Below are 12,725 nucleotides of genomic sequence, written 5' to 3'. Positions count from 1 at the left end.
TGTATTAAAATAGCCAACTAGGAGAAATAGGAACACTTTTACACCGTTGGTGGGAGTGTAAATTAGTTCAACTATTGTAGAAGACAGTGTGGGGATTCCTCAAGGATCTAGAACCAGGAATACCATTTGACCAAGTAATCTCCATACTGGGTATATACCCAAAGGATTATAAATCACTCTACCATAAAGACACATGCATACATGTGTTTATTGCAGCACTAATTACAATAGCAAAGACTTGGAACCCACCCAAATGCCCATCAGTGATAGACTGGATAAAGAAAATGTAGCACATATACATCGTGGAATACTATGCAGCCATGAAAAATAATGAGTTCATATCCTTTGCAGGGACATGGATGAAGCTGGAAAACACCATTCTTGGTAAACTAACACAGGAACAGAAAATCAAACACCACATGTTGTCACTCATAAATGGGAGTTGAACAATAGGAACACATGGACACAGTGAGGGGAACATCACACACTGGGGCCTGTTGGGAGGTGAGGGACAAGTGAAGGGAGAGAATTAGGACAAATACCTAATGCATGTGGGGCTTAAAGCATAGGTGATGGGTTGATGGGTGCAGCAAACTACCAGTGCACATGTATACCTATGTAACAAACCTGCATGTTCTGCACCTGTTTCGCAGAATTTAAAATAAATTTTAAAAACAGCAAATTAAAGTTATTGATTCATTTAGTTTTTCCTAAATGAATCATCCAGTTATTGCTTAGATTTTGTGATATTCAATACATATGCATTTTAAGTGGATGTATTTTGGCTTTCTATTATGACTCTCATCTGAATTTAATACCATTTTTTGCCCCTTTACATTTGCAAACTTCCTTATTATGCAAACCTTCAAAAATACACAGAATTAGGGAGAAAATAAGTTCCCTGCATTCATAAGCTAGCTTCAGCAACTATTATTTCAAAAGTATATATTCTACTCTTTTTTTTTTATTCTAAAAATTATCTCATTTCAACCTTTAATGTTTGGCTTAACAGATAAAAATGTCTTTAAATATAATCACTAAGTTGCTTATATTTCTTCACCTAAAACATATTTTGTCAGATATAAATTATTTTTTGCTCATTTTTGCTCTGCATTTTTTTTCCTTTAAATAACACTTCATTATTTAAAGCCATTTTAGGTTTGCAGCAAAATTTAGTAGAAAGTACGAAGATTTTCTACTATCCCCACACATGCATAGCCTTTTCCCACTATCAAGGTTCTCTACCACCATGGTACATTTATTACAATCAGTAAGCCTACATTGACACATCATTATTACCCAAAGTCCATAGTTTACATTAGGGTTTACTCTTGGTGTTGTATATTCTATGGGTTGGGACAAATGTATAATGGCATGGAGCCATTCTTATAGTATCATAAGAATAGTTTCACTGACCTAAAAATCCTCTGTGCTCTGCTTCAGTTTCATTTAGTTCTGCTCTGATCTTGGTTATTTGCTTTCGTTTGCTGGGTTTGGGTTTGGCTTGTTCTTGTTTCTCCACTTCCTTGAGGTTTGACCTTAGATAGTCTGTGCTATTTCAGACTTTTTAATGTAGGCATTTAGGGCTATGAAATTTCCTCTTAGCACCACCTTTGCCGTGTCCCAGAGGTTCTGATAGGTTGTGTCACTATTGTCATTCAGTTTGATGAATTTTTTAAATTTCCATCTTGACTTCATTTTTGACCCAATGATCATTCAGGAGTAGGTTATTTAATTTCTGTGTATTTGTGTAGCTTTGAAGGTTCCTTTTGGAGTTGATTTTCAGTTTTATTCCACTGTGGTCTGAGAGAGTGCTTGATATATTCTCAATTTTCTTAAATTTATTAAGGCTCATTTTGTGGCCTATCACATGGTCTGCCTTGGAGAAAGTTCCATGCATTGTTGAATAGAATGTGTATTCTGTGGTTGCTAGATGGAATGTTCTGTATATAACTGTTAAGCCCATTTGTTCCGGAGTGTAGTTTAAATCGATTGTTTCATTGTTGACTTTCCGTCTTGATGACCTGTCTAGTGCTATAAGTGAAGTATTGAAGTCCCCCACTATTGTTGTGTTGCTGTCTATCTCATTTCTTAGGTCTATTAGTAATTGTTTTATAAATTTGGGAGCTCCAGTGTTAGGTGCATATATGTTTAGAATTGTGATACTTTCCTGTTGGACAAGGCCATTTATCATTATATAATGTCCCTCTTTGTCTTTTTTAACTGCCATTGCTTTAAAGTTTGTTTTGTCTAATATAAGAATAGCTACTCCAGCTCACTTTTGGTGTCCATTTGCCTGAAATGTCTTTTTCCACCCCTTTACCTTAAGTTTGTGTGAGTCCTTATGTTTTAGGTGTGTCTTTTGAAGGCAGCAGATAGTTGGTTGGTGAATTCTTATCCATTCTGCCATTCTGCATCTTTTAAGTGTTGCATTTAGGCCATTTACATTCAATGTCAGTATTGAGATGTGAAGTACCATTTAATCTACTATGCTATTCGTTGCCTGTGTACCTTGGTTTTTTGTTTTTGTTTTTTAAATTGTATTTTTTTCTAGGTCCTGGGAAATTTATGCTTTAAAAAGCTTCTGTTTTGATGTGTTTCCAGGATTTGTTTCAAGATGTAGAGCTCCTTTTAGCAGGTCTTGTAGTAGTGGCTTGTTAGTGGCAAATTCTCTGAGCATTTGTTTGTCTGAAAAATACTGTATACTTCATATATGAAGCTTAGTTTCTCTAGATACAAAATTCTTGGCTAATTGTTTTGTTTGAGGAGCCTGAGGATGGGGCTCCAATCCCTTCTAGCTTATAGGGCTTCAACTGAGAAATCTGCTGTTTATCTAATAGGTTTTTTTTTTTTTATATGTTACCTGATGCTTTTGTCTCACAGCTCTTAAGATTCTTTCCTTCACCTTAACCTTAGATAACCTGATGACAATGTGCCTAGATAATGGTCTTTTTGCAATGAATTTCCCAGGCGTTCTTTGTGTTTATTGTATTTGGATGTCTAGGTCTCCAGCAAGGCCAGGGAAGTTTTCCTTGATTATTTTCTCAAATATGTTTTCCAAACTTTTAGATTTCTCTTCTTCCTCAGGAACACCAATTATTCTTCGGTTTGATCGTTTAACATAATCCAAGACTTCTTGGAGGCTTCTTTCAATTTTCTTATTCTTTTTTCTTTGTCTTTGTTGGATTGGGTTAATTCAAAGACCTTGTCTTTGAGCTCTGAATTTCTTTCTTCTACTTATTCAATTCTATTGCTGAGACTTTCCAGAGAATTTTGCATTTCTGTAAGTGTGTCCATTGTTTCCTGAAGTTTTTATTGTTTATTATTTATGCTATTTCCTTGAATATTTCTCCCTTCACTTATTGTATCGTTTTTTTGGATTTCCTTACATTGAGCTTTGACTTTCTCTGGTGCCTCCTTGATTAGCTTAAAAACTAACCTACTGAATTCTTTTTTAGGTAAATCAGGGATTTTTTTCTTGGTTTGGGTCCATTCCTGGTGAACTAGTGTGATTTTTTGGAGGTGTTAAAGAACCTTATCATATTACCAGAGTTGGTTTCTGGTTCCTTCTCACTTGGGTAGGCTCTATCAGAGGAGAGATCTAGAGCCGAAGGCTGTTGTTCAGATTCTTTTGTCCCACAGGGTGTCCCCTTGATGTAGTATTCTCCCCCTTTTCCTGTGGATGTGGCTTCCTGAGAACTGAGCTGTAGAAATTCTCTCTTCTGGATCTAGCCACCCAGCAAGTCTACCAGGCTCTGTGCTGATACTGGGGATTGTCTGCACAGAGTTCTGTGATGTGATCTGTCTGTGGCTCTCTCTACCATGGATACCAGCAACTGTTCTGGTGGAGGTGGCAGGGGGGTGAAATGGACTCCATGACGGTTCTTAACTTTGGTGGTTTAATGCACTATTTTTGTGCTGATTGTCCCCCTGCCAGGAGCTGCAGCTTTCTCAGAAGCATCAGCTGTCGTAGTATGGAGTGGAACTAGTGGTGGGCAGAGCCCTAGAACTCCCAAGAGTATATGCTTATGCCCTTTGTCTCCAGTTACCAGGGTGGGTAGGGAAGGACCATCAGGTGGGAGCAGGGCTAGGCATATCTGAGCTCAGATTCTCCTTGGGCAGGTCTTGCTGCAGCTGCTGTGGGATATGGGGGTGAGGTTCCCAGGTCAATGGAGTTATGTTCCTAGGAGGATTATGACTGCTTCTACTGTGTCATGCTGGTTGTCAGGAAAGTGGGGCAAAGCCGGCAGTCACAGGCCTCACCCAGCTCCCATGCAATCCGAAGGTCCGGTCTCACTCCCACCATGCCCCATCCCCAACAGCACCCAGTCTGTTTCCAGTCAGTGGGCAAGCTGTGCTGAGAACTTGCCCCAGGCTACCCACATCCCAGCTGCAAAACCAAATATGGCTTTCCTTCTTCCCCTGCCTGTGGAGTCTGTACACTGAATTCACTCCCTCTCCTGAGTTCTGGCCAGGAGGCCTCTTGATCAATTCAAACTGTTACAAAGCTCAGCTGGAGATTTCCTTCTCCCCGTGGCCTTTTTCCAGTGCCTCTGTCTGCTGTCCCAAAGGACCCCTGTAAGGCCAGGCAAAAATGGCTTACTAGGGAACCCAGTGAGCTCCCAGGGCTTTTTCTGCTGCTTCCTCTACCTCTGTATTTCACTCGGCTCTCTAAATTGACTCAGCTCCAAGTAAGGTCAAAATTTTCTCTCATAATCTAGGCCCTCAGTTTCCTCAGTGGAGGGGTGTGTTCAAGGATGGATGATCCCCCTTTCCCACTTCCACATTTTGGGCACTCATGGTATTTGGGGTGTCTCCCAGGTCCTGCAGGAACAATCCACTTCCTTCAGGGGCTCTGTGAGTCCTCTCAGACTTGCTGATTTATATCTGCATTCATACTGGAGCAAAAATTCATGATATAAGCCTCCACACACTGCTCTGCCCATCCCAGTTGGAGCTGCAATCTAGTCTTGCCTCCTGTCTGCCATGATCCCTATGGACTCTTTGCTCAGTATTTTTAATATATATTTGTCTTCATTATTTCTGTATCTTTTTGTTTTATGTTTATTATTCATAACTTGTTAGAATTTTTTAAGCCTATCTGAATTCTTTGTCTTTTAATTAATAAATATAATGTTTTTTTTCCATTTGTTCTACGTATCATATTAGGTCACATTTCCATTCTGTTGTTTCGTATTTGATACATATGATCCACCCTCATTCCTTTCTTTTGTTCTCCTGCTTTTTCCTGGATAAAAATAGTTCTCTTCCATTGGTTTAAATGACGTTATTATTACTTTATTTCTATAGCGGTTGTCCTTAAGACATACATGTATTCACTGTTATGATTTCTTACACTTATTAGTATCTATGTTTCCTCACTTGTAAAATAAGAATTGAACACTTTTATTTTCCTTTGGCTACTATCACCCTTCACACCATCCTGTTGACATTGTCTTTAGCGTTTCTTTAGGGTTAATTGGGAGGGATAAATCAGAACTTTATCTAATTTGCCGTCTTGGCAAGAGATGTCACAAAATACTTCTCTATGTTATTCACTCTCTTGGTTAGAGTAAATGGAAAATAGAGAAGAATTGTCTAGGCAGTGTGATATTCCTTCTTAGATTGCATAGATATACATCTATATCATATAAATCTCAGTTAACTCTCTACATACAGAAATATATTAATTTTTATATTTTTGTTAAATTATTTGTATACTTATATGAAATGATGCTATATGAATATTAAGTAACCAAAAGAGATGATTTTTGTTTGTTATTTGTTGTTTGTTGTTTTTATGTAATCACAAAGCAAAGAGCTCTAAGTTTTATTAATGACTAGAAATGTTTGTTTCTGAGAAGCTGGTCCAAAAGAGTTGATTTCTGTTTATCAAGTTACATGTATCATTTTGGGTTCAAATTCAAATCAAAATTCTCATATATCAGTGTTTTATTTTTTAAAATACATAATGCATTTTACTGTTACTATTTAAGTCAATGACAGAAATTAACTTTATTATTAAGTTGGTGTAAAAGTAATTGAGGTTATTGCCATTACTTTTAGTGGCAAAACCACAATTACTTTTGCACCAACTTAATATTTTGCTGTTAACAGATCAAATATGTAAATATATCCAATATGCCTAATTCAGCTACATTTTTGAGACAATAGATACTAGTAGAAAATGGATGAGAAACTATTATAATTTTGGTTTGGTCTCATTTAGCACTGAGATTTAAAGTTCTAATAGAATTTTTTCAAGAAGACTATATCTAAGACTTTGTGCTCTTTAATATAAATAAAACAGAAAAATACTATGAAAAAAAATTTAAAATATTTTTAACCAAAAGCTGTCAGAGAAATCTGTCACTATTTTACTGTGCCATGAATTTACATCTTTAAAGCTATCTTCAAAGACCTCTTCAAAGTCCCTGTGCTTAAAGAAACCATCTATTACAAATTCTATGGGCCCCCGTCTATCAGACTGAAACTGTGTAGTTTATGGCACTGAGTCCACCTAAGTCAAAGCAATTTGACAAAAACAAAACAAAACAAAACAAAAAAACAACAAAAAAACACATCAGTTTGTAATTGTTTTCTTTAAAACAGATGAACACCTTTCTGCCCGTGGACGCCGCCGAAGAAGCATCGTTAAAGTCTCTCTTCTCCCTGCCGTCATGTCTAAGTCAGAGTCTCCTAAAGAGCCCAAACAGCTGAGGAAGCTCTTCATTGGAGGGTTGAACTTTGAAACAACCAATGAGAGTCTGAGGAGCCATTTTGAGCAATGGGGAACGCTCATGGACTGTGTGGTAATGAGAGATCCAAACACCAAGCGCTCCAGGGGCTTTGGGTTTGTCACATATGCCACTGTGGAGGAGGTGGATGCAGCCATGAATGCAAGGCCACACAAGGTGGATGGAAGAGTTGTGGAACCAAAGAGAGCTATCTCAAGAGAAGATTCTCAAAGACCAGGTGCCCACTTAACTGTGAAAAAGATATTTGTTGGTGGCATTAAAAAAGACACTGAAGAACATCACCTAAGAGATTATTTTGAACAGTATGGAAAAATTGAAGTGATTGAAATCATGACTGACCGAGGCAGTGGCAAGAAAAGGGGCTTTGCCTTTGTAACCTTTGACGACCATGACTCCGTGGATAAGACTGTCATTCAGAAATACCATACTGTGAATGGCCACGTCTGTGAAGTTAGGAAAGCCCTGTCAAAGCAAGAGATGGCAAGTACTTCATCCAGCCAAAGAGGTCGAAGTGGTTCTGGAAACTTTAGTGGTGGTCGTGGAGGTGGTTTCAGTGGGAATGACAACTTTGGTCGTGGAGGAAACTTCAGTGGTCGTGGTGGCTTTGGTGGCAGCCATGGTGGTGGTGGATATGTTGGCAGTGGGGATGGCTATAATGGATTTGGTAATGATGGAAGCAATTTTGGAGGTGGTGGAAGCTACAATGATTTTGGCAATTACAACAATCAGTCTTCAAATTTTGGACCCATGAAGGGAGGAAATTTTGGAGGCAGAAGCTCTGGCCCCTGTGGCGGTGGAGGCCAATACTTTGCAAAACCACAAAACCAAGGTGGCTGTGGCAGTTCCAGCAGCAGCAGCAGCAGCTATGGCAGTGGCAGAAGATTTTAATTAGTAAACAAAGCTTAGCAGGAGAGGAGAGCCGGAGAAGTGACAGGGAAGCTACAGGTTACAAGAGATTTGTGAACTCAGCCAAGCACACTGGTGGCAGGGCCTAGCTGCTACAAAGAAGACATGTTTTAGACCCATACTCATGTGTATGGGCAAAAAACTCGAGGACTATATTTGTGACTAACGGTATAACAGGTTATTTTAGTTTCTATTCTGTGGAAAGTGTAAAGCATTCGAACAAAGGGTTTTAATGTAGTTTTTTTTTTTTTGCACCCATGCTGTTGATTGTTAAATGTAATAGTCTGATTGTGATGCTGAATAAATGTCTTTATTTAAAAAAATAAAAAATAAAACAGATAAACATTCAAAATGAAAATAGAGCTTTATCAATTTACCAATTGTATTTAAAAATAGGTACATGGGGTATGAATTTTAGAAAATGCTTTCATTTGGTGGAATTTTTTCTTACTAGTTCTTACAATAACAAATCATAATTTAAGGAAAACTTGTTTTGTAAAAGTTTTAACTTTTTAGTTGATACAAATTGCAGTAGATATTAAGAATAAAGATTTAGTCCTTAATAAATTTAGTTTCTGATAAAAAAATGGAAATTCATCAACTTTAAGCTCTTAAATACCTTAGAGACATCTCATTGGGATAGAGAGAAATTAATGTTGACTTACATCAAGATATACACTAATTTTAGCACCAAGTTGACCACCCTTTCTGTTTATGTTCATTGCATTCCCTACTACATTGCTTCTGCCATCTCTAGGCCGGAAACCACAAAATATCCCCAACTTTCATTTTGCCTGAATACTAAACCCATGTATAAAACTGCCTACCAGATACTCCTCAAAACATCTCAGACTCATAGAGTTCAATGCTGAAACCATGTTCTGCCAATCTCATCCTGTTTCCCCCACTGTACTTCCTCTTATTTTTAAATGGCACTAACATCCATTTAAAAAAACTGCACACCATGAACATCAAGGAGTCATTTTTAATTCTATGCTTATTTTTCATATGTGAAAATGCTGAAATCTCACTATGCCACTTCTCTGCTTAAAAATACCAAAATGTCTCCCCCTGCCTACAGGATTAAATTGCTACATAGTCTGAACAAGCAACTTTCTAATGATTAGACCCTTCTCTTCTTGTCAAACTTCCTGTAATTTCCAACACATGAATAAAATGTGGTAATACTCACTCTTACTTTTGGCCATAGCAACTGAAACTGAAGGCTACTTCCAAATATCTTTAAAGACTAATTACAGCAACACAAATTACCACAGGAGATTCAAAGTTTTTTGTTTATTTGTTTTTCAGTGGTAAAAATGACCCGCAAGAAAGAGCTAGAATTTAAACACAGTTCAGTAATTGGAGATAATTGCACAACAGTAATTTGTTTTAATGTATTAAAAGCTTAGAGAAATATCACCCATTAGACAACCATTTTCCTGATTCTAAATAACTTTTCATCTAGTAAATTGGTCTCGTTTTCTCCTTATCTATGTTTTTGTACTTTAAATTAATACTATCAGAATATGCTACCCTATACTTCTAAAATACTTGCTTAAATATTCTAGCTCCTCACTAGCAGAATCCAATAAAATTGAGAATTTGCAAAGGTCCGAAATGTGGGGCTAAATTTTGGCCTATATCTACACATAAAATTTTCATAGTGAATTAAAAGTGAAAATTAAATTGATATAGAATCGTTCTTTAAGAAAATAACCATGTGTGAGACTATTTAGAGACATCTGACATGATGTAAATATATCTCTTTATGCTTCAGGTTACATAAAGAGCATGAGTTGGTTTATAAATTTGATTTGTAAGCCAGGAAGAATAAACTTTATATTTTAAACATCAACCTTAAACAGTATTCAATCCAAGAAAAGGCCAGCTCAGCTGTTCAGAGTCTTCTGGAATATTAAGCAAATAGCTTGATATCCTAGATGTCTCAGGCATTTTCATAACAATATGTTGTTACTTTGAAGACTAGACATTATTCCTGGATCTCTGAGGTAAACCAAGGTCTTAGTTGACATATTTTTAAAATAATCAGGGTGTCCAAGAAAGTCCATGTTATAAGAGCAACTGGAACTGTATCTACTGTATAATAGCTGAATTTTTACTATTTCTGTGTTATTCTTTTTTCTCTTTACCTCTCTGTCTTCAGAATTTACTACTGAGTAATTTGTTCTTTTGTTGAGATAGAGATCCTTTATGTACCTTTTATTTGAACTATTTCAAGCACACAGTTACGTTGACAGTAATATAGAGTACTAAAATTGTCATCTAGTGCTCAACTTTTTAAAATTAAACATTTTACTATATTGGGTTTAGATTTTTTAAGAAAGAATTTTAGGCCAGGTGCAGTGGCTCACAACTGTAATCCCAGCACTTTGGGAGGCTGAGGCGGGAGGATCACAAAGTCAGGAGATGGAGACCATCCTGGCTAACACAGGGAAACCCCGTCTCTACTAAAAATACAAAAAAATTAGCTGGGCGTGGTGGCGGGTGCCTGTAGTCCCAACTACTCGGGAGGCTGAGGCAGGAGAATGGCATGAGCCCAGATCGCGCCACTGCACTCCACCCTGGGTGACAGAGCAAAACTCTGTCCCCCCCCAAAAAAAAGAAAAAAAAAGGAATTTTAAAAGCTATTGAAACAATTGTAGCTCCCTATGTCCTCATCTTTTCCTTTGATACTTAGAGGAAAATATATTTTCAATTTAGTACTTTTCCAGAAATTGTTTTTATATGTTTACTACTTACATATGAGCATATATAACATAAGCAGCATCATTTGCTCCTTTAAACTTGATATACCCACGACAATTTTTTTCTGTATCCATAGACTCCTTGATTTTATTTGTTTAACATTATGTTTTTGAGATTTTTCTATGATAATACATACAACTTTGTTTTCTTTTTTTATTATTATTATACTTTAAGTTTTACGGTACATGTGCACAACATGCAGGTTTGTTACATATGTATACATGTGCCATGTTGGTGTGCTGCACCTATTAACTCATCATTTAGCATTAGGTATATCTCCTAATGCTATCCCTCCCCCCTCCCCCCACCCCACAACAGTCCCCAGTGTGTGATATTCCCCTTCCTGTGTCCATGTGTTCTCATTGTTCAATTCCCACCTATGAGTGAGAACATGTGGTGTTTGGTTTTTTGTCCTTGCCATAGTTTGCTGAGAATGATGGTTTCCAGCTTCATCCATGTCCCTACAAAGGACATGAACTCATCATTTTTTATGGCTGCATAGTATTCCATGGTGTATATGTGCCACATTTTCTTAATCCAGTCTATCATTGTTGCACATTTGGGTTGGTTCCAAGTCTTTGCTATTATGAATAGTGCCGCAATAAACATACGTGTGCATGTGTCTTTATAGCAGCATGATTTATAATCCTTTGGGTATATACCCAGTAATGGGATGGCTGGGTCAAATGGTATTTCAAGTTGTAGATCCCTGAGGAATCGCCACACTGACTTCCATAATGGTTGAACTAGTTTACAGTCCCACCAACAGTGTAAAAGTGTTCCTATTTCTCTACATCCTCTCCAGCACCTGTTGTTTCCTGACTTTTTAATGATCGCCATTCTAACTGGTGTGAGATGGTATCTCATTGTGGTTTTGATTTGCATTTCTCTGATGGCCAGTGATGGTGAGCATTTTTTCATGTGTCTGTTGGCTGCATAAATGTCTTCTTTTGAGAAGCATCTGTTTATATCCTTCACCCACTTTTGATGGGGTTGTTGGTTTTTTTCTTGTAAATTTGTTTGAGTTCATTGTAGATTCTGGATATTAGCCCTTTGTCAGATGAGTAGGTTGCAAAAATTTTCTCCCATTCTGTAGGTAGCCTGTTCACTCTGATGGTAGTTTCTTTTGCTGTGCAGAAGCTCTTTAGTTTAATTAGATCCCATTTGTCAATTTTGGCTTTTGTTGCCATTGCTTTTGGTGTTTTAGACATGAAGTCCTTGCCCATGCCTATGTCCTGAATGGTATTGCCTAGGTTTTCTTCTAGGGTTTTTATGGTTTCAGGTCTAACATGTAAGTCTTTAATCCATCTTGAATTAATTTTTGTGTAAGTTGTAAGGAAAGGATCCAGTTTCAGCTTTCTACATATGGCTAGCTAGTTCTCCCAGCAGCATTTATTAAATAGGGAATCCTTTCGCCATTGCTTGTTTTTGTCAGGTTTGTCAAAGATCAGATAGTTGTAGATGTGTGGCATTATTTCTGAGGGCTCTGTTCTGTTCCATTGGTCTATATCTCTGTTTTGGTACCAGTACCATGCTGTTTTGGTTACTGTAGCCTTGTAGTATAGTTTGAAGTCAGGTAGGGTGATGCCTCCAGCTTCGTTCTTTTGGCTTAGGATTGACTTGGCAATGTGGGCTATTTTTTGGTTCCATATGAACTTTAAAGTAGCTTTTTCCAATTCTGTGAAGAAAGTCATTGGTAGCTTGATGGGGATGGCATTGAATCTCTAAATTACCTTGGGCAGTATGGCCATTTTTATGATATTGATTCTTCCTATCCATGAGCATGGAATGTTCTTCCATTTGTTTGTGTTCTCTTTTATTTCCTTGAGCAGTGGTTTGTAGTTCTCCTTGAAGAGGTCCTTCACATCCCTTGTAAGTTGGATTCCTAGGTATTTTATTCTCTTTGAAGCAATTGTGAATGGGAGTTCACTCATGATTTGGCTCTCTGTTTGTTATTGCTGTATAAGAACGCTTGTGATTTATGCACATTGATTTTGTATCCTGAGTCTTTGCTGAAGTTGCTTATCAGCTTAAGGAGATTTTGGGTTGAGACTCTGGGGTTTTCTAGATATACATTCATTTCATCTGCAAACAGGGACAATTTGACTTCCTCTTTTCCTAATTGAATGCCCTTTATTTCCTTCTCCTGCCTGATTGCCCTGGCCAGAACTTCCAACACTATGTTGAATAGGAGTGGTGAGAGAGGGCATCCCTGTCTTGTGCCAGTTTTCAAAGGGAATGCTTCCAATTTTTGTCCATTATGTATGATATTGGCTGTGGGTTTGTCATAGA

At 37.5% G+C, this 12,725-nt stretch overlaps 1 protein-coding gene across 1 annotated transcript; it reads left to right on the top strand.

The window, feature by feature from the left end:
- Positions 1–2,556: 2,556 nt before the first annotated feature.
- LOC129040943 (heterogeneous nuclear ribonucleoprotein A1-like) lies at positions 2,557–7,980 on the top strand. Its single transcript, XM_054495889.2, has 2 exons — positions 2,557–4,285; positions 6,613–7,980. The coding sequence occupies exons 1-2, from the start codon at positions 4,147–4,149 to the stop codon at positions 7,644–7,646; spliced, it is 1,173 nt and encodes a 390-aa protein (XP_054351864.1). The 5' UTR covers positions 2,557–4,146; the 3' UTR covers positions 7,647–7,980.
- Positions 7,981–12,725: the final 4,745 nt, after the last annotated feature.

The sequence above is a fragment of the Pongo pygmaeus genome, chromosome 6, assembly GCF_028885625.2.
Source record: "Pongo pygmaeus isolate AG05252 chromosome 6, NHGRI_mPonPyg2-v2.0_pri, whole genome shotgun sequence".
In the NCBI taxonomy this organism is placed as follows: Eukaryota; Metazoa; Chordata; class Mammalia; order Primates; family Hominidae; genus Pongo; species Pongo pygmaeus.
The sequence above is the reverse complement of the archived record's forward strand: the minus strand, read 5'-3'. Positions and strand labels throughout refer to the sequence as shown.